General features: G+C 29.9%; 1 protein-coding gene across 1 annotated transcript; it reads left to right on the top strand.

The window, feature by feature from the left end:
- Nucleotides 1-6,672: 6,672 nt before the first annotated feature.
- On the top strand, nt 6,673-22,643 carry LOC128390682 (obg-like ATPase 1). Its single transcript, XM_053350439.1, has 8 exons — nt 6,673-7,194; nt 9,334-9,506; nt 10,898-10,975; nt 11,059-11,156; nt 14,305-14,445; nt 20,181-20,277; nt 20,361-20,483; nt 22,210-22,643. The coding sequence occupies exons 1-8, from the start codon at nt 6,825-6,827 to the stop codon at nt 22,315-22,317; spliced, it is 1,188 nt and encodes a 395-aa protein (XP_053206414.1). The 5' UTR covers nt 6,673-6,824; the 3' UTR covers nt 22,318-22,643.
- Nucleotides 22,644-22,781: the final 138 nt, after the last annotated feature.

Here is a 22,781-nt window from a genome sequence, read left to right as displayed (position 1 = left end):
TTGCAACAATTAAATTTAATCATTAACTCAATTTGTGGTCGCCATTCAATTTTTTCAAGGGTCAATCATTAACCATCAACGGGAAACTTTTTTTTTCAAAGTAAACAATTAACTTTTAAATTGAGAGACAATAATGATATGTGATTTAATTAAGTTGATTCATAAATTGGTTACTATCAATTGTTTGTATTATTAATTGCAACAGGTAAATATAAAGTTATTAACAATTCATCAAATGATCCATCTCTTAATTAGTTTTAATTATCACCAACACCAACAGTGAACGACAAAACTTAATGATTGTTGAACAAATTGTCAAATTTCACCGGCAATTAGCAAGTTAATTAAGGCTCATATTACAATATTTAAAAGATGGGGTTAATTAATTTAGACTCTAATTGATATATTATCTCCTGTTTCTAGCTAATTATCGTCATCATTAGTAATTGAGACGAAATTTAAATTAGACTCAAGTTGAGAAATGGTCTCATGAATTGTTTTATATTAAAGTAAACCTAAAAATTGAACTTGATCATGATGAACATGCTCAGAATCTGATTATCTTCTGGTTCTCATTCACCCAGAGATAAAGGATGCTCAGGGTGTGATGGAGATAAGGATGAAGATGATAGACCAGAAAAGTTATGAGCATGAGTGAAACTTAAAAGGGAAACTGGGAGTGAAAAATAATATCACTAGAATCAGAATTAACTTGTAATCTTTTTTGAAAGAAAGGAAAAGTTCCTACTGAATAGTAAACATGATAATCTGATGACATGTATTCTCATTAAGAGTTGACATTTTTTCCAGAAAGTGACATGAATTAAGATTCCAATGTAAATCTCATATGTAAGAAATAATAATACTTCGAGTGTATCATCATGATAATAGCAGATTCTCATGATATTTACTTGGAACCATGAGAGATCCCCTGAAAAGTATGAGATATAAGGATGAAAATGGAAAAGTTATGTTACTGAAAAATGAATAATTCTCATGATAAATTGATAATAAGATTCGAAATGATTTAATCAGAATTCTGAGTCCGCCCTTGACAAGAAACTCAATCCAAAAGTGATGCGCAGATTCTGGAGGAAAGAAAAACGATCAAGATGAAGATTAGAATCCGGTTCACTCTGTATTCTCATCCAAACTGGGTGTGGGTGATGAAGATGCTTATCTGTTTATCTTCATGTTTATATACTACATCAACTTTCACCTTGATAAGAGAGAAGAGGAAAAAAAATTGAAATTTTTATGATAAAAAATAGCAAAATGATGCAAGAAAAATGACTAAACTGATTATCATGATAATCAGTCAATGCTGATGATCATCATGATGATCATCATCAGAGTCAATGTAACATTAATCACTAACTTATTATTAACAAGATAACTTTTAATCAAGAAGTTAATGATTAAGATGATGTTGATTATTATCTTTACCTGTCAATTCCCACCCACTTTTTGTAATTGATTTTCCTGTTGGGATATTGGAGGATGAGGATAAGGATGAGGATGGAGATAAATATGTATCATCGTTGTTATTTAAAGGCGTGATTATTATAATATAATAATAATAATCATCATCATCATAGTAATTAATGTAAATTTATAATTCATTTTGAATCAATAAAACTTTTTTTTCTTCTAATAAATTTGTTACCTTTTCATTTTTCACCTTAATTGTTATCATGGTTTTTAATCAGTTTTCGTATATTAATCTCATCAATGAGCCGATTCTTGATTCTTGATGTTTGATATTTTTTATTTTCATAATTTTTTTTTGAAAAATATCGTCAAGGTAATAAAGTTAACTCCCATTTACATATTAATATGATGTTACCTGGACACACCCTTTCATGATATCTATTTATTTGGTGATAACAATAATTTTGAATGAAATGTTTCAAATATTATTATGAATTATTAGTTTGTAATTTTTGAATCTTCAATTGGATTCAAATGATTTATAATGTAATGTGTTTGTAATATTTGTGTCTATTGTCTCGGTGCATGGAAATCATTAACTTTTCATGAGAATAAGAATGTGCATACTGGCAAAGTTCTGGGGGATGAGTTTTCCATACGATACATTGATTCATTAGTTTTGAGTTTTGAACTTTTGTTTTTCTTTGGGAAATTTGAGTATTGCTTCCTGCATAGTTTTTTTGAGAATTTATGAATTTTTCCATGGTGATAATTGTTTCCCACTGGTTAAGATGTTGGAATGATGGCGATTATCTGAATAGAATTGAATATTAGTGGGCGTTGGTGGGAGGAGATTGAACAAAAGGAGAAGGAGGTTCAGAGCTTTTTTGTTACTTCTCTTGAAATATGATACAAAAAATTATCAACATCATCATGAAGATGAAGATGAAGATGAGAAAAAAGAGATTAAGATGATTAAGATGATAAAGATTATTATGGAAAAAGGTGAATATTTCTCTCTCTCTCTCTCTCTCTCTCTCTTCGTCTTATGTTTCACTTTGTTTTCTTGACCGGAAACAGTAAACAGTATTTCAAGTATTTTCTCTTTACTTACTTACCTGGATCTTTATCTCTACCAAGAAAAGGATAATGATGATGACGATGACGCACCTTACATGTAATAGGAAATTAGTGAAGGAGGAGTTGATTTAGTAACAACAGATTAAGAAAAAGATCATCTTTATCTTCATTGGTCTTCCAAAAGGTGGAGTAGGTTAATAACTAATATAAGATTGATTAATTTGTGAGAGAGAGAAGAGAGAGAGAGAGAAAGAGAAAAGTAAGAAAAGAAATAGAAAGAAAAAGTTGATTTTTTTTCTTCTTCTTTTTCTCATCTACCGTGACTTTTACTCTTATGGTCAATCTTCACCCTAGATGATTAACCCTCAAGCTATTTATTGATTATTATTATTGTTCTTGTTCTTGTTTCTCTTGATTGTTGCTCTTTATTATCTATCAACTAATACACACAAAACGTCAATTATTAGATTCTATCAGTGGACTAATTGTTATTAGTTACATGGCCTTTTAGTTGATTACTTTTTCTTACTGTTAAAACTGTTAATCACCTTAAAGGTAAGTTACAAGTAAGTAAATTCAATTAATTTACTAATTACTTATCAATACATCTCTTACCCAACAAAAAAAAACAAATCAAAAAACGATCATTAAAACACAATAAAAATCCAATGAAAAGCAAATCAACAAATAAAATGATAATCCAAGTAAATCACTCGCCTTTTAACTTTGATTCAAATCTAAATTAATATCACTGACCATTGGTCAGCTATTAATATCTAAATAACAAGAAAACCAAACTGTTACTTTGATCAATCAATGGACACTTTCTATCTCATAATAAGTACCATCAAAAATGGCATAGACTCTAATCCAATTTAATCTAATCCGGTGAGAGGTTAAATCTCATTGAAAGATTATCTCTCCCAATGGTCGGGATTAATTTTATCATCGGGTGACCTTATTACCATAATAAGGTTATTTTTTTCTCGATAACGATAACAAGGTTAAGATTAGGATCAATTTTTGATTCTTCCCTTGAGATTACCGTATTTTCATCACTTTTATCATCCTTCATCATCACCATCATCATTATCCTCTCTTAATTAGCTTACACAATCATCAACAATTGATAAACCACCAAATTGAAAGTTCAATTACAATTTGATAATCAATTTGAGAGTAAAAATTTAAAATTGTAAATTGAAATTGAATGAGTAACTTTAATCCAGCTAATCAAATTGATGATTGTGAATCATCCTGTTGATTTGATTGTAAATTATTGATCACAAATTTGAATGAATCTTTTAATTACTTTCAGTTGATTAAAGATATTTTCTTTCACTTTCTTTGCTAAGATAATTGAATTGTGATTGATGGCTATGAATTATTTGCTCAATGGTTTTAATGGACATTGGTCAGTTTGTATTATTAGAAATGATGCTTTTGGAAAATGTGTAAAATCAATTGATTGTTGTGAATAGCTGTTAATAACAACTGACCAGAAGTAATAATATAATTGATTGATTTCAATTTAACAGCAAATCATTAAATTGATTGTTGATGATTAGAAACACTTTTAAGGTCTAAAAGGATTTCAAATTGTAAACATTTCAATGGGAATAAAAGTAATATATTGATTATCATCATTTTTCCGGTCAACAATTAATGTTTATCATTATTGTTGAACAAATATGCTACCGTTATTGTATTAAAGACTCTATATTGACCAATGGTCAGCGGAAGATAATGAAATAAAGATACATTATATTTCCTGGCACTTGAACATTTTATTTAATCTTTTTATTTGGTAATCAAGTGGAAATGATGATCAATAGTATTTGATTAATTGAGAAATAATATCTTTGATGGTTGTATCACAAACGATTGTCCATTTCATTGAATTGTTGACCATTGATTTTGATTTGTTTTTTTTTTGTTGGGTAAGAGATGTATTGATAAGTAATTAGTAAATTAATTGAATTTACTTACTTGTAACTTACCTTTAAGGTGATTAACAGTTTTAACAGTAAGAAAAAGTAATCAACTAAAAGGCCATGTAACTAATAACAATTAGTCCACTGATAGAATCTAATAATTGACGTTTTGTGTGTATTAGTTGATAGATAATAAAGAGCAACAATCAAGAGAAACAAGAACAAGAACAATAATAATAATCAATAAATAGCTTGAGGGTTAATCATCTAGGGTGAAGATTGACCATAAGAGTAAAAGTCACGGTAGATGAGAAAAAGAAGAAGAAAAAAAATCAACTTTTTCTTTCTATTTCTTTTCTTACTTTTCTCTCTTTTCTCTCTCTCTCTCTCTTCTTCTCTCTCTCACAAATTAATCAATCTTATATTAGTTATTAACCTACTCCACCTTTTGGAAGACCAATGAAGATAAAGATGATCTTTTTCTTAATCTGTTGTTACTAAATCAACTCCTCCTTCACTAATTTCCTATTACATGTAAGGTGCGTCATCGTCATCATCATTATCCTTTTCTTAGTAGAGATAAAGATCCAGGTAAGTAAGTAAAGAGAAAATAGTTGAAATACTGTTTACTGTTTCCGGTCAAGAAAACAAAGTGAAACATAAGACGAAGAGAGAGAGAGAGAGAGAGAAATATTCACCTTTTTCCATAATAATCTTTATCATCTTAATCTCTTTTTTCTCATCTTCATCTTCATCTTCATGATGATGTTGATAATTTTTTGTATCATATTTCAAGAGAAGTAACAAAAAAGCTCTGAACCTCCTTCTCCTTTTGTTCAATCTCCTCCCACCAACGCCCACTAATATTCAATTCTATTCAGATAATCGCCATCATTCACTCATGATTATCTCTATTTATCTCACTTCATTACAATAATCAACTAATTTGACACTAAATACACATTAAACATTTCTAACAATTAATTAGTCACAAGAAAAAACAATGAAGCTCAACACTTATTGTTCACTAAATGTACATTTACATTCATCTTAACGTTCAATTTACAACAATTTATACAAATAGTAACTATTTAAACAACAATTTCCTCTTCGTAATTAATAACAATTAATAAACAACTACAATTACTCATTAAGAAACAATTTGCCTAAGGTACATTCAAAGCCTAACCTTAATCATCAAAGAAACTTCATCTCAACAATTTGATTAATTCCAGAATTAAAATTCATCGATTTGAATTAATCAGAATAATAATCTTTAAACTCTAGTTAATTGTTGTTGTTTCTCTCCAATTGTCATTAGAAAAAAAGTAACAACAATCAACTGACCAACGATTCGAGACGATAATTAATTAATTCAATTGAAAATTAGGCCTCAAAATGAACAAAAAAAAACATCGTTTCATTTTTCTGATGATTAAAATCACGAAGAGTTTACAATTAGTTTGTTAAATTAGATTCTGTTAATGATTTAGATGATTTCGTATATTAATCATGCAAAAATATTCAACAACTGATTGTTTTACGTTTCAACAATTTGATTAAATTATTGTTAATGATTTAAAAGTCTCAAATCTCAATTGTGTATGAAAAATTTAAAGCGATTCAACTTTAATCAAATTGTTTTTTTTTCACAATTAACTTGATAATTTTTTGTTGTTCACTATTTTCATATATAAAAAATTATTTTTGATTGATTGAATTAGTTGATTATTGATTATTGCTACTTGATTGTGTTGTGTGTGTTAGTGTGAATCATGATTAACCTGTTAATTGATTTGTTAATGATAATGTTTGATTGTTGATAGCTTTTCAATAATTGATTGTAAACGTTTTCTTTTCCATCATCATCATTATTAACGATAATCAATTGGTTGGTTAATTGATTTACAATTCATTTGGAACTCATTTAAAATCATTAACTGATTAACAATTTATCAAATAATCACACACACACACACACATTAATACACTTATAGAGGATAAAGATGAAGATATAGATGGTGGAAACACTTAAATCCCTTCTTAATTAGAAACTTTTCAATCAATTAACAACTGAATTTAATATCGATCAAAATCTAAATTATTGTTGATGAGAAAATTTTTTTTTCGAATTTTTGGAAAAATTTTCATTCGAATTTCCCGCGTCCCCTAGATGGAAGCACATTCGAACGATTCTGATTGGCTACAGCTGATTTCGGTTTAAATTCTTTCCTTTGCCATGTGGATCATTTCTCTCTGATTTTTATTGACTAATTAATTAGAGATAATTAATTGTTGTTCCAATTTTGTAATTTGTTTATAATTACGGTGAATAATATTGGTTAACTCTCAGTGTGTTGTCTATTTCTCTATCTCAAGATGCCACCAAAAAAGAAGGAAGAAGAACCGAAGCAAATTTTAATCGGACGAATGGGAACTAATCTTAAATGTGGAGTAGTTGGATTACCTAATGTTGGAAAATCAACTTTTTTCAATGTTCTCACCTCAAGTTCAATTAAAGCGGAAAATTTTCCCTTCTGTACCATTGATCCAAATGAATCTCGTGTACCAGTTCCCGATTCACGGTTTGATTTTCTTTGTGATTACCATAAGCCAGCAAGTAAAGTTCCTGCTTATTTGAATGTCGTTGACATCGCCGGTTTGGTTAAAGGAGCCGCTGAAGGAAAAGGCTTAGGAAATGCTTTTCTCTCTCACATTAAAGCTTGTGATGCACTTTTCCACCTTTGTCGTAAGTAAAAGCAATAATCTTAATCCATCCTCTCTAATTAATCATCTCATTTTCATCTTGATACATTTCATTCATTCATTCATTTTACTTTAAACAATATTTATGACGTTGCCATTTTCATTATCCAACACGATCCTTGTCAATTCATGATAACATAACACTAATTTACTATCTCTCACTTATTTCCTTCATCATCAATGATTGATTAGTTCAATTTGAAAATGATTATCTCTCAATGAATAATAATAATCTTATATAAATCAATTATCTTCTCAAATACATAATTACTCACTTTCTCTTGTCTTTTCTCACAGAATCAAATGATTGTTCACTTATATATAAGATGGATTATCTTTTTTTATGATTTTGGTGTGTGACTCGGTTGAAAAAGATTAAGCTTAAGGAAAAAAGAAGAGGAAAATAAAGAGAGAGAGAGACCTAAATACATCATGTTAATATACTATTTGTGGTTGATTGTTTAAAAATATGATGGTCATAATTACATATGAAGCTGTAGTTCCTATTCTGGTGACCTTAAGCATCAGAAGAGGAATGATAATGATGATAAAAAAAACCAGGTAAAAAAGAAAATAGATAACAAGGTGTATAGTTGAGAGATACCCTGTAATTTTGAACGTTAAGCCAAATTTAGATTATCATAAATTGTATCCCTTTAACCACAATGGTTAAGAATATATATTCTTAACCATAATAACCCTGATGATGATGAGCTTAATTCCCGTTACCATTGATCCCATAGTCCAAGTTAATTGTTGACCTTCAAATGATTAGTTTCACTTTTTTTTCTTGCTTCTACCTTTAGCTTGATAGTAAATTTTACAAGATTAACATTGATTATCGTTAATTTGATTAATTCAATGTAAAAACACAAACCCAAATTACCCATCGAGAGAGTTTGTGGTTTGTAAACCCAATTAACTAACCAAGAAAAAAAAAATTAACATCCATTCATTACAATTACGTATCTGTGTTTGTGTATATCTCTTTGTAGTGTTTTAAATATTACTTAATAATGATTTAATTTAGCTCAATTTTTGTGGTCTAATTCAATTTACAATGTTAATTGTTATACAATTAGATTGTAAATGATTGCAAAAGTCAATTGATTAGCTTTCACCAAATTTTCACTTTTGATCAATTGTTTCTTTTAATTGTTACAATTGAATCTTTTTTATTCAATTATTATTAATAACTATTCTCATTTTCTGTTTTATCATGAAAATTGATTTTCTTTTTGATGGTTGTTCAGATTAATCAACAATCAATTAGATGACTTATTGTTAATCGTATTTTCAATTGATACTTTTGTGCCCAGAAACGAGAGAAAAAGAGACAACAACAATGGTCATTCAAGCCTGACTGACCATATGAAGGATATCTTGAAAGATGAAAACTTGAAACTAACCCTGGAATTGAAAGGTCATCATGTAATCAAGAATCAAGAATCATCTTATCATCTCCTGGGCCAATTTTTCAATTTTTTTGGCTCTGTAACAGAAAATATCATTTATGTGTTTTCGATCCTTTTTTTTTTATCATATTACATTTTTCTACAAGATAAAATTATAGACTAGATATTTGGAGATTTTTTTTCCCTGTTGTTACGGTCAAGAAACAATCAAAATTGTTTTGAATTCTCGATGATTGGAGAAGAAGAGAAAGAAAAAAATTCTGATCCCAATGTCAGTGGTCAGTCTGATTCTTTTATCTTGATCCCTCATCTTTTACTCATCACTAGAGATATTTTCACCTTATCTCATCAATTGAATCTATTTCTCTCTCATATTTATATAAATATGATGAAGATTTGATAATATGTATGTTTCCATATCAGAATAATTGAATCTTTTCTGCTTCTAATTCACCAAAACTTATATGTTATTATCATTTGACAGGATCACCTTTTTTTTCATCTTACCTTTAACTTTAAAAATAGAAATTGAAATGATATGTTTACCTTTTAGAAACTCACGAACTTATGACCTTAGTTAGAATCGAAATTGTTTCCCTTGGAAATTAAACTAAAATCTACAATCAGATAGATTTTTTTTTCTTCTTTTTTCTAATGATTACCTTTGTTTAATATTTTCTTTTTTTTTCTCTCTTCTATTCATCTAGGAGCTTTTGACGATGATGATGTTGTCCATGTCGAGGGAGATGTCGATCCAATTCGTGACATTGAAATTATCAATGAAGAACTACGATTAAAGGATGTTGAATATTTGGATGCTCGAGTTACCTCGTTGGAAAAAACTGTTCTAAGAGGTGATAAAACTCACAAACTCGAATATGTAAGTTCTTAATTATCTTTGATTTCGCAAATTAATCCTTCACACGCTTTATATATTATTGTATAGTCTTTTTTCTTGATTAACAATCTAAATCTCATAATTAATTACAAATTACTTGGTAACTTTAAATCAGAAAAAAAAGTTTCATAGAACTTTTTTTTTCCTTAAAAGTCGTGATTTTCATAGCTATAAAAAATCAACTTTAGTTTGATGTTAATGATGTTGTTGCTGTTGATGATGATGATGATGATGATGATAGCAAATGAGATTGCAGAGATGCAATTTTCTTGCAAGAAACATTAACAAATTGAACATACAAGTTAGTTAATTGATTTTCTTGGGTTGTAACTTGTTGATCCTATTTTGATTAATATGCTTGAATCTATCACAATCAGGATCAGCTAAGGTACAATTTTAATTGTAACATGACACAACAAGGATGATGGATATGATTAAATCAGATATTGAACAAGGTAAATATTAGACTTATATTGTTATCAAGGTAAATTAATACGTTACCTGTTTCCATATTACAATATCGAGACTTGTTATTCAATTACTTTGATAGCATTTTATTAGCTAAATTTTGGTCTAACGTGAGATTTTAACATATGATTTGTTTGAGAAGATGCTGATGATGAAGATGAAGATTGGTCATCTCTTTTTTTTTCACTATAATCTGACCATCACCTTGTTATTGTTGGTGTTGTTGCTATTATCATCATCATCATCACCATTGTCTAACTTGAAAGGAGCCTCAATGGCAAGACAATGAACATTTCACCTCCCCAACCAGCCCACTATTGTTCAGTGTACAAGGAAACTACAAGTAACATCTCCATAAATAATATCTATCGTTGTATGTACGATAAAATTGAATACTGAACACTGAGTCCAATTAGCGGCATTTTTTTCTTCTTCTCCACTTTAACTCCATAATTATCATCTTAATATCTTATTGGTATTTTAATTACGAGTTTAAATCTATCAAATAAGATGATCAATGAATAAATGACAGGTAAATTTATCGATCGAGATGGATTTTAAGTCTCGTGGCCTTTTCTCCTCTCCCTTTACATTTTCATCTCTTGATGGACTCATGATGCCGTCAAAATTTTAACAGTATCTCAAATGTTAATAACCGATGATTTAAATCAATTCTGACATTGACTGTTATCATTTTGAAAGCATTCACATTGAAAGTGTTGTTAACTGCAATAAACTAGCATTTGATGATGATGATAAATGCTTGATAATTTATCATTTCATTTCTTGAATGTTCATTTATTTAATATACTAATCAACGTTGAAATTAATCAACTCTTTAACTTATCATCAACAATCACTTTTGACATTTTATTATCTTTTTAAATTATATTTCCTATTTTCAGGATGTTCTCATGAAAATCAAGAAACTTTTGGTTGATGAACAGAAACATGTTCGTTTTGGTGAATGGGATGCTAACGATGTAAGTTTCTGATTGATTTTGATTTCTCAACTTCGATTACAATAATTTTATCTAATTGCTTGATTTTTGTTTTCTTTTTTCAGATTGAATTTCTCAATAAACATCTATTCATTACATCTAAACCAATGATTTACCTGGTTAATCTATCGGAGAAAGATTATATAAGGAAAAAGAATAAATGGTTTGTTTGCCGATTACGTTCTTAATCCATTGTTTATCCCTTTTTAATCTGCTCTTTTGGTTGTTAACGTTAATCCTCATGCCCTTTGAATTTAATTCTATACCCTTCATTGAGTTTGAATTAAGATTAATAGTCTTTTCGGTAATTTGAATACTCGAAGGATAATGATGAAGGAGGCAAATCGACAACTTGGGATCAACTTAATCAATAATTGAAGATGATGATGAGGAAAAGACAAAGATGATCAGTGATGATGGATGCGTTGCTTTAATTTGCTCATTGGTCCTCTTTTCTCATTGTTTCTTTATCATCAGTGTTAATGGTGACCTCGAAAACAACTGTTAGGCAAAGGTGATAAAGGTTATCCATAGATACGCACTTACATGTATATATATACTAATATAAATATACACACACTGTATGTTTATACAGTGTCAAATGAAGAAGAGGAAAAGTAAAGGTCACTAGTATTCTTGTAATTGGGCGTGATCCCAGGAGGAGTTGATGTAAAGTTAACATGAAACTCAAGGGAGAGTCTCACTTACTATCATCATTGAATAGAAACTCATTTGCGTTGATTGAAACTTTGCGAAAATTGTTCGATCTTGGGCGATGAAAAGAAGCGTTCATCTTGCTCTTTCTTTTTCTCTCATCATCTTCATGGGTCCTTTTGTTGTTCTTATTGACGCTGTTTATGTTTTCGCTTTGTTTTCTCGTCAATTTTTACATCTTGACTTTCTCAACGCCTTAAGGGTCTCAATCTGAAGGCGTCTTATTGGCGACTTTGGCCGAAAACAACAACAACAAAAAAAGAAAAGGTTCATTACCTTAAAAAGTGAACATAACTTACCTCAGGTTAATAGGCAAGGTCATTCGTGAGGCCAGTCCATGTAACCACTTTTCTAACCACCGCTACGGCCGCTTAAAGGCCGATGTGTATAACTTTGAAATTTACTTCTTTACCATAATAATAATTGTTAAAGAGTTAAAACCTTGCAAAATCATCATCACTAGTGATGATTTTTAGCTCTAAATTTAGCAGGCAAAGTATAATATTAAGTATGTTAGTAAAGTAAAATGAACCAGAAAGAAATGAATAGGTTTTTGTTGATTAGTTTGTGAGAGTTTTTTAAACTTATTTTTTTTCTGCAAGAAAAGCAATGATGATGATTGCAAAGGAAGAGAATGATGATGAGCAAGAATAAGTTAGAAATGTAAGAGAATCAAACAAATGATGTTGAAGGTAATACCAATAAATACTAGGTTTGGGAAGATTATAATTATAGTATAAATCCTCTTTTGCTCTTCTTCTTCCTTATTCTTCTTCGGAAACCCGAAAAAAAGACCAACTCCTCACCCGAAGATGATGAAGAAAAAATATAATACAATCGATTGTGACTCTCTCTCTCTCTCTCATTTGCTGACCCTTCCTTTCTAGTGATCATCTTCTTGTCAATGATCTTCCAGTGGACTTGTTAAAATAATAGGGTCTCCTTGTATCAAAAAGCGCGGGAGATGCTCACTCCTTCCTCCTCTTTTTCTTCAAGTAATACAATATCTTCCTCTCAATCTTTTCCTTAATTAGATTGGATTAACTTTTATTTTTTCTACTTCATCTTTTTTTTCTCCAACTGTAATTATCTTAACCGCTTCTCTATTATAATTTAAGGTATATTATCATCAATACCTTTCCTCTTCCTTGTCTAATTAACTTTTCTCTCTCTCTCTCTCTCTCTCTCTTTGCTTTCACTCTAATCACAATTAACAAATAATAACAACTTCACAATCCACAACAACAAATCATCATGAAATTATGACTACACTCATTTTGTAATACAGTCTTTTTCCTCCGAATTCACCTTCTTTCTCTTTATAAATAAACCATTTTCATTAGAATTAATTTGTCTTCAGGGCTGAAGAGTTTAAGTTTTTCTCACTAGAATTGACCTTTTCTTCTAAATAAACTTTTTCAAAGGAATTGATCTGTACCATTCAATCTCGTTGTAGATAATTTTCAATTCTAATTGTTTATCAAAACACCAGAAAGAAAATTAATCATCGAAGGTTTTAAGAAAATTATCGAAGTTGTAGAATCTCTTCAGAAATGATTATATCGAAAGATAGTGAAAACAGTACAATCACATGAAGAGATATACCTGATTGTATTAGTAAAACATATTGATAATTAATTCGAATGAAAAAGTTTAATTATAATGAGAAAATGAATTGTTTGAAATAAAGAGATTAACTCTGATTCTGACAGATTAAGTTTTTTTCTCTGTAAAATAGTTTAACTCTAAAGAGAAAGAAGGTGAATCCGAAGGAAAAGACTGTAATAATTAGAAAATAAGATTAAACCTTTTTTACCAATCAACTAATTTTCATCTTAAATCCCAATTAATGTGTATAAACTATTGTGATAGTTGATGATTCCAACCATGAATACAATTAGATTTAACATGAACTACAATTTAATTGGAATCATTATCATTTAAATGTCTATACTTTGTTGACTTTTGTATATTAATATCAAATTGTTGATTTCTCTTGATCATTGATTGTGTTACCTTTTGATTATCGAAAAACTTTTTCTCTTCTTTCATTTCGATTTGTTGTATATCTTTTTCACCCATAGACATACAACTCAAACTTATCATTAAATCGTCTATGTATAGACACGAATGATACTTTATGTTGATAAACATGAATTGCAACTAAATTATCGGTTACTTACCTTAACCATTTTGATTGTTGGTTACTTTTTATTCAGATGATTGTTGTCTACACAAAGATATGTATTTATATGCATTTAGGTATTGACCATATGCCCATTTACCCAGCGGCTATATCCTCATTTAACTAATATTCATGCATGATATTCACCTCACTCTCTCCCTCCCTCTCTATCTCACTCTGTGTCTCTCTTTCTGTATCCATCTCCCTCTTTACCTCAATTGTTATTATTTTTATTTCTGTCAAATATTATTTTATTTCCGTATCTTTGTTATCAATGGTTATTGTTTTGATTTTCCCAAAATCTTATTTCATCTTCACTAAAATTATTCACTTTTCACCTTGAAACTTACTGATGATCATTTTTTACCGTTATAATTGTTTAATTGTTTCTTTTTTTTTCTTTACTGTTTAGGCTTCTTAAAATCAAGGAATGGATTGATAAACATGACCCTGGGGCTGTTCTGATACCTTTCAGTGGTGCATTAGAATCACAATTGGTTGAGATGCCCGATGATGAGAAGCAAAGATTTCTCAATGAAAATAAGTGCACAAGGTAAATTGTTTTCACAAATATTGATCAACAATTAATCATTAATAATCATCTCTGTTAATGTTGTGTAGATTTGAATGATTAATCTAATGAAAATAATTGAGACACACTTTATGCTTTATTTAAATCACTACAATTAACAATTTTGTATATCATCACCATTTGTTGTCATATTATGATGTTAATTTAACATTAGATTTGCTTGATAATCATTGACGATTTGCAACTTTTTTTTATTGATTAGGTTAACATTTGATTATCATTTCAATGTCTTTTTTTGCTGTTGATAAAATTAGATTGTCGAGTCAAAAACACTTGAGAATCATTTGCATCCACCATAATCATGATGATGATGATATTTTCTCATTTTCTGTTACTGTTTTCAATGATGGTGGATAAATATTCATCCATCTCTTTTACTCAACCACTCCCATTGATAAAAGTTATCCCATTCTCCTCCTCCACCTCCACTCTCTCTCTCTCTCTCTCTCTCTCCTGTGTCCCGATTTTACTCTGGTTATTTATCTGTTTTAATCAATCTCTTTTAGTGTCATCTTCATTGATAATGTTTTGACTTTTAACCATAAAGAATGTGTAAAAAGATGATACTCACTCACAGGTTTGTCATTGTGACTGATTATCATCTCTAGTCTAATCATCTTCATCTTTATCTTGATGATGATGATGATGATGATCATCTCCGAAAATACTCCCTGCAGTGAAACACAGCTACATGTTATTATTCATTAGCATCAAGTCAAATCCATCCCTCTATTTACCGTTAACTGTACGTTTATGTAAAAACTTTGGCCCACCAACAATCAGAGTAAAATCGGTTAAGGTCACCACCACAAATCACCACACCCATCAACAGAGAGAGAGAGAGAGAGAGGGAGAGAGGGACCCTAACAATCATTAACATGAATGATAATAATAATAGTTATTTGTATTTAACACAATCCGTTTTAGATTCTGTATCTCAAATCATCTCTTGTGTGAGAGCAAGGGAGAGAGAGAGAGAGAGTCCGGTTAACCACAATATTTATGTGTATGAATCAAATGATATGTAAATATGATCCACTCAAGTTATCAATCAGTCAACCTTATTTTAACCTTTACTTTAATCTAAATCTATTGTTAATCTGATAAACACAGATCGAGATTTTTGTCCCCTCATCATCATCATTGATCTTTGATAGATATTCATAGTTTGTTGATGTTGGACATTTTTTTCTCCTCTTGTTTATCCATTGCAATTGAATATCAATCAGAACTTTTATCATGTTATCAGTCAGAAAAATATGATTACATATCATCTGTAGTGAGAGGGTGGGTGAAAATACAAACATTTATAATGAGTAGCTGATGATTTTTCCGGTTGCAAGTTTCCGTTTTCATCTGAATGTCCAGCTTGATCAACCATGTATATTAAATTCAGTATTTGATGAGATGATTTAGTTATGCTCTGTTGAATTAACATTGATCCTTTTACATATTATGTTGATTATCATTTTTGTACTATTCTAGGTTGACATGATGAGAGAGAGAGAGAGAGAGAGAGAGAGAGAAAAAGTTCTGCTTTGATCATATTCCATTGATTATCTTATTAGTTGATTAACCGAGAGAGTGAGAAAAATAACTGAATTTTATCATGAAAATAATTGAATTTTGATGGTGTTCAACTTGTGATTGCTAAAATTGATTATTGGTTGAAAGTGATTGACTTTTTGATGTTTTCTTTTTGCCTCAATGACAATTTTTCTCTTCCATCATCTTTTTGTTGATCTTTTATCTTCTAGATTTATGCATTTGATTGTCAAATGATGATCTTGATTGCTGGTGATTCTTATGGTTCAATAATCGACCATATAACTGGTCAGTCAAAATGATTTTTTCTTGTAATCATCAAGAGGTTACATGTCTAGTGCAGTTACTTTCATCTTTAGAAGATTATAATTCAGAGAGAGAGAGATGATTATCCAGTTAATCTGATATTTTTTTCATCAATTGGACAATTTAATTAATTGTAATCATTTTCATCTAATCATAATTGTGAGTTGAGAAATTGATATGTTACAAATTGTTAGAGAGCTCATTTTGATTAAGTTAACAATGGTTCCTATAATAACCCTATTGATTTGAAAATGTCCAATTGTCTCCAATTAGATGGCGATAACATATTTCATCATCCTCATCATCCTCTCCCTTTCTTTATCTTCTCAATGATGATAATAATTTGGTAACATTGATACAAAGTCCGTGATTGATGAAGGTTAACGGGCGTAGTCTTTGTATATGTTATCCCTTAAATTGAATCCAGTTAAGGCCAATAATTTGAATGGAGATCGAATTACTTTATTTTTATCATCATAATCATCATTAAGGTCATCATTATCATCATCATCTTCTCTCACCAATAAAATCAAATTAGTTTTAATGATAGTCAAAGGAAAAAGAGCAACAGAAAAACAGAGAAAAGATTGAACAGTTTTGCATCGTAAGAATAACATCATTTCATCATCAAGAATAAACATTGAGAGGGAAACTTTGGGTTAGAATCTTCATTCAATGTAAATGTAGATGATGATGGTGATGATGATGATGATGTCTGTCTTTTTTGTCTTCCATTTCCTTTCTTCCAATCATTTTGATACAGAACTTGAATCAGTCCTTGTTTTTCATCATCTCTCCTAAAACCTTTTGCATCTTACATTGGGAATGGAGCATCATCATCATTGGGACTACATTTTGACCCAACTTTCTCTCTCTCTCTCTCTCACATCATTTTCTTCTGTCTATTTTTGCAGAAGTCTTTTTACTTTGTCTGCTGTCTTTTTTTCCATAGAATCATCATCATCATCATCTCTAAAGTTCCTATACATTCAAACCCTATTATTAAGTTGGAGAAATGAAGCTTGTCACTTCTAGATGCATTCGGATGAAACCACCAAAAGTAGAGATGAAAGCCTTTACCCTCTTTCTTTTTTTCTTTCTTTATCATCATCTTTATCTTCCCTCATTTTACCAATCATCATGTTTTTGCTGTTTCCATGCTTTTCTCATGCTTCTGCAACCTTTTTGCTTCTAGAATCTCATCTTCATCATAATCATCATCTTCATCCATTTCTTTTCGCTCTTCATTCACTCTTCTTCTGTCTGCTCTCCCTCTCCTCTCTCTCTCTCTCTCTCTTGCCTGTTGTCTTTTCATCATCATTATCATCATCCTTGTTCAATCTCTGAACTACTTTAATCTTGATTCCTTCTTCTTTTGCCTATTTCTCTTATTTTCTAACATCGAACATGGAATGATGGTAATTTTTAGAACTGGTCCATTATTATCATCAAATAAACGATAGAGATTTATAGAGTTTATCATCATCAGATGATGATCAATATCTATTGAGAAAACATCATCACCAATTTATTCAATTATTTTCAGTTGATATTTTTCCTTGTGACCTTATTGTTTAATCATAATCAATACATGGTTGTCATTCAACAGACAATTAACATTGAATAAGTTTGCAATCAATTGAAAACCTTGATTGTATTATTATCACTCCATTAACTAATATTATGAAAATACATTCATTTGAAACAATCAACAAATTATTTTAAATCTTGTAAACATTAAGAGTTGATATCAGATAATCATTATAATTGAAACTTTAACAATTGACTTGATTATTTTCATACCTTTATCGTCATGATTTACCAATAATACTGATTATTATCATCGAGGCTTTGACTAATTATAATTAGATTCAAAATGAGGTGATTTTTTTTGTTTTCCTTGCTTTTTTGTTGATTACTTGTTATTATTATCATTATTGAAGGAAAACAATATCAACAATAACACACAATCAGTTTAACTATTGGTTAACCATTTTTACTAAATGATTATCTATGCCTGTCAATCAATACGAGAATTCATTGAGTCTAAGTATCAGGTCGTTATTATAACGATGACTTTTACCTTGCTCCCACGGGATCTTTTGTCTTTTTTCTTGCTGATGGACACTTTGAGTTGATGATATTGAGAAAAGGATGAAGATGAAAATGAGAGGCGGATGAGTTTGATTTAGTTAATCCAAAGCTGTTAAGCCGTTTTGTTATAATTCATCTTGATCTGCATCTTGTTGTTGTACTTTACTAAGTTTTGCTAAGTGACGAAAAGAAAAATTCATTCACAATACTTGTTATTGTCTCTTTTTTTTCCCTGTAAGATGTTGAGTGAGATGGAGATGAGGATAAGGATGAGGATAAGGATGAGGATGATGGTGAAGCCGAAAGTCGAAAAGGTTGATTGGTTTTGTCGTTCATTTTGTTAAGGTTAAAAATCAACTCTCATTATATTAAATTATGTTGATTGTGTATCTTTTATCCTCATCACTTGCATCTTTTAATCCTCTTTGTTATCATTACTGTTATTATACGTTTTTAATACCATTTTTGAGGTGATAATTTGACAAAAGCTGGTTTCATCTTCTAGTTATCATCATCTTCATCATCGACGTCTCTCTCTCTCTCTCTCTAATCCAGTTAATCTTGTCTCTATTACAATTGAATAACATTTCTATTAATGGTTATGGGGTAAAAAGTGTTGATATCAACGGACCATGAAGAGGCTGGTGGAGGAGAGAGAGAGAGAGTCATTGGTTTGGATGAAGATGAGGATAAAGCGGGAAAGAGTAACTTAGATAACAAAATTATCATCACAATCTGATGTTAATCTGACTTGATGAATTGAATGTTAATGTTATAATTTAATACAGACAAAAAAAGGTCAGTGAGATACAATTGATTAGTCTGAATAACTTTTGGCTTATTACACAATTGGTACCACGGGTTAAGATTAAAGTTTTTACTCTGATGATAATGATGAGATTAAGTTGTATTGGATTTGATGGTTACTACAAATCTATTTCTAATTGTTTCCGTTTCTCTCTCCCTTATGATGAGCTAGTGTGTGTATATGTTGATTATGATGATAACCTAATAATCCCTGGATTGATAATCATCTAATTCACGTGTCCAAATACAATCAAATGTTAATCAAAATTAAAATTGCTGTTAAGGCGCAAAATTTAATAACAAAATTATCCTCAACATTTTTCATCTCAATACATTATAACTGTTTTAAATGATGATGATGTTGATGATGATAATCATACAATCCTGGCTCTTGATCATTTACTACTTGATGATTAATTTATGTTGCTTTATGTTTCAATTTCACCCCTCAGGGTAAACCTGTAATTAACTTAGGATTGTATAGTGTTTCTAAAGGATATCCTATTCTCTGGGTGAAAAATCATCAAGATGATGTCAGATTTTTCACCAAGATGCTCATTAGAAATGTTTTCATGAAAAATGAAGATGATTACGATATTGCAATATCTTGATTGCAGTTTTTTTAATAATCGTGTTGAAAGTGAACACAAATTTACTATGAAAATCATTGATTGTAATTGTAATTCCATTAATCATCACCTTTATCACGTTTTTATGTATTCAGTTGATTGTTTTCCTTATATCCTATCAACAATTAACTGATCCATTGTGAACCTTTTCCTAGTAAATATTATTATCCTATCAAAGATTAATCCATGGTTCCTCATGATTGACCAGTTAATTGTAATAATAACAGAGAATCAGATGAAAATGAAATCTATATTTCTCTTAAATTGATTAATTGATGATAATTAACTTTAATTGTGCCATTTTTTTACTTACAGTGCTTTGGATAAGATAATTGTCACTGGATATAAAGCTCTACAATTGTGTTACTTTTTCACCGCTGGATCAGATGAAGTTAAAGCTTGGACTATTCAAGTGAGTTCTGATTTCTCATGACAAGAATTGATTCAATTTTCATGATTTTCTTCATCCTTTCTCCATGATATTCAATTTTACAGAAAGGTACGAAGGCTCCCCAAGCTGCTGGACGTATTCACACCGACTTTGAGAAAGGTTTCATTATGGCGGAAGTGATGAAATTTGAAGATTTCAAAGCGGAAGGTTCAGAAGCCGCTTGCAAGGTAAATAGAAATGCTCAGGTCACCATGATGAATATTCACACCCCGGGATGTTTATGAATTTCTGACTATGAGATTTTCAGCTCTCTCTCTATAAATAGAAAGACAGTAATTAACCTTCATCAGAATGGTATTGATGACAATCAATACCCTGAACGATGAATTCAACAGAAATCCCTCGGACATTGTTTACCTTTATTAGATTAAAGGTGAACTTATCATGTTTGTTGTGAGAAAGTTTCTTTTTTTTTATATATTCGAGGGCGTAACGAATGGATTAAGCACGATTTTTGTGTTGATACTTGAAGGGAGCTTTTGTTTTCATCTTCAAGTATCATCATGTTTACTTATTGCTCCATGTGAGAGTTTTTTTGTTGTTGGATCAATCATATGTTTCGTTTTGAACACTTTACTACAACAACTTCAGCTTCTGAAGAAAGTGTAAAAAGAGATGACGAATCTTCAATCAACAAATAGATTCACTTGTTATTTACCATTATTATTGACAACCACTCCCTCGCCAATGATGAAGATAAAAAAAGGAAAGTTACTCTCATTCACTTTCTCTCTCAACCTTTTTTCTTTATCATCTTAATTTCATTCATCTATTTTAACAGTGGAAGTAATTTTTTTTCTTCTCATCTTCTTGGCTCATCCATCATCTCCTCAGAAACTGATTATCTCTAGATGATGAAAACTTATCATCTTAAATATTTATCTTTATACCCAAAGATTAATCTTAATTTGAAGCCAATTTTTACCATTAGAATCTCAATTAATCGTGACTACTCTATTAGATACAGTGGAGCTAAAAACAAACTCTGTTATTATTATGATTGCTGATGAGGATGAAGATGAAGATGATGATGATGATGATGATGATGAAGGTGCTGATGTGACTTAAGGATATGTTTACTTTTTTGTTTTGTTGAGAGTTTCCTACTCAATTAGATCCTCACCCAAAATTTTACAGCTATTTTCATTTTCTTGTTGTTTATTGTTGAAATGATGATGATGATGATGAAAACATCATGGTATTGGCACCTCAAATGATGATGCATTTACCTGATAAAAATGTTGATAATAATGTTAATTGTAATGATAATAATGGTTAATAACCGTAATGATAATGATAATGTTAATGGTGATGATGATGATTATAATTTCCAGTGAAAAAAAAAATAATAACATCTTAGATACATGATTAACTAACTACTACTAACTATTATCTTTCAAGCCTAAGAATTAAAAAGTTTGCTACTAAATGATAAACAATTTGATTCATTTTTCTGTTTACCTCATCATTATCATTATCATCTTAATCATAATCATTTAACCATCATCATAATCACCTTTAATCTTAATCTTTTACCATCAGTGGTCAATTAAATAAACATAATCAACTAAACAATATGAAAGTCTGAAGTTATTACAATTTAAACAGAGGGTGTTGATTAAGTGTGATAATGATAATAATCATTTGATTTAAACACAATTAACAATTGGGTTAATCCAGTAAACGAATTCAATAATTAGGTTTGTCTTTCTCTCTCTCTCTCTCCCTACTCTCTCATTTTGATGATGAAGATGAAGATGATCAATCATTTCCCTCTATCATCATCAGCATCCTTTTATTTCTTGGTTACCATTTGAATTATGTATTAATGTTTATAAATGATAATAATTGAGCTTAACTAATCTAATTTTCTTGTTTTAATTTATAATTAAGGCCGCCGGTAAATACCGTCAACAAGGACGTGCGTATGTGGTTGAAGATGGTGATATAATATTATTTAAATTCAATGCTGGAGCTGGTTTATCTTCAAAGAAGAAATAATCGACTTCCGGTCAATCCTCCTAATCTCTTGATCCTACAACTGATTAAATCGATGGTCACTATTACTAATCATGGATATGTAACCGTAATGAACAATTTCCGATTGTAATAATAAGGCAAAAGAAAAAACTGGCGAGAGTCTTTAATTATGATCTAATAATAATAACCAATAACCAGCAAATCAATTTTTCTCTCTCTCTCTCTCAATCAATCAACCAACCATTTAATTGTAAAACAATTTCGCTAATCTTGATCGCTAATCTAATTTACCGGTAAACAACACAATAACAGATTAGCAAATCTCTTGCGAGAAACATACAAAATAATATCAATGATCAAGTTTATTTCATTCATTTAATCAATGTGAAAATATAACAAGACTAAATGTATTGTAATCTAATCAAATGGTGGAAATAATTAATCATGATGATTATCATGTTAATCCTATAAATTCAGGTTATCTC

The sequence above is a fragment of the Panonychus citri genome, unplaced genomic scaffold (assembly GCF_014898815.1).
Source record: "Panonychus citri isolate SS breed McGregor unplaced genomic scaffold, ASM1489881v1 Contig00125, whole genome shotgun sequence".
Classification (NCBI taxonomy): domain Eukaryota; kingdom Metazoa; phylum Arthropoda; class Arachnida; order Trombidiformes; family Tetranychidae; genus Panonychus; species Panonychus citri.
Note: the sequence above shows the minus strand (reverse complement) of the source record. Positions and strands in the feature narration are given on the sequence as shown.

Bases quoted from the DNA above. Each gene is read 5' to 3' on its own strand.
- LOC128390682 (XM_053350439.1), top strand. From the start codon at position 6,825: ATGCCACCAAAAAAGAAGGAAGAAGAACCGAAGCAAATTTTAATCGGA. The intron at 9,507-10,897 runs GTAAGTTCTTAA...TCCTATTTTCAG, and splicing joins AAACTCACAAACTCGAATAT to GATGTTCTCATGAAAATCAA. The intron at 20,484-22,209 runs GTAAATAGAAAT...TTTATAATTAAG, and splicing joins GTTCAGAAGCCGCTTGCAAG to GCCGCCGGTAAATACCGTCA.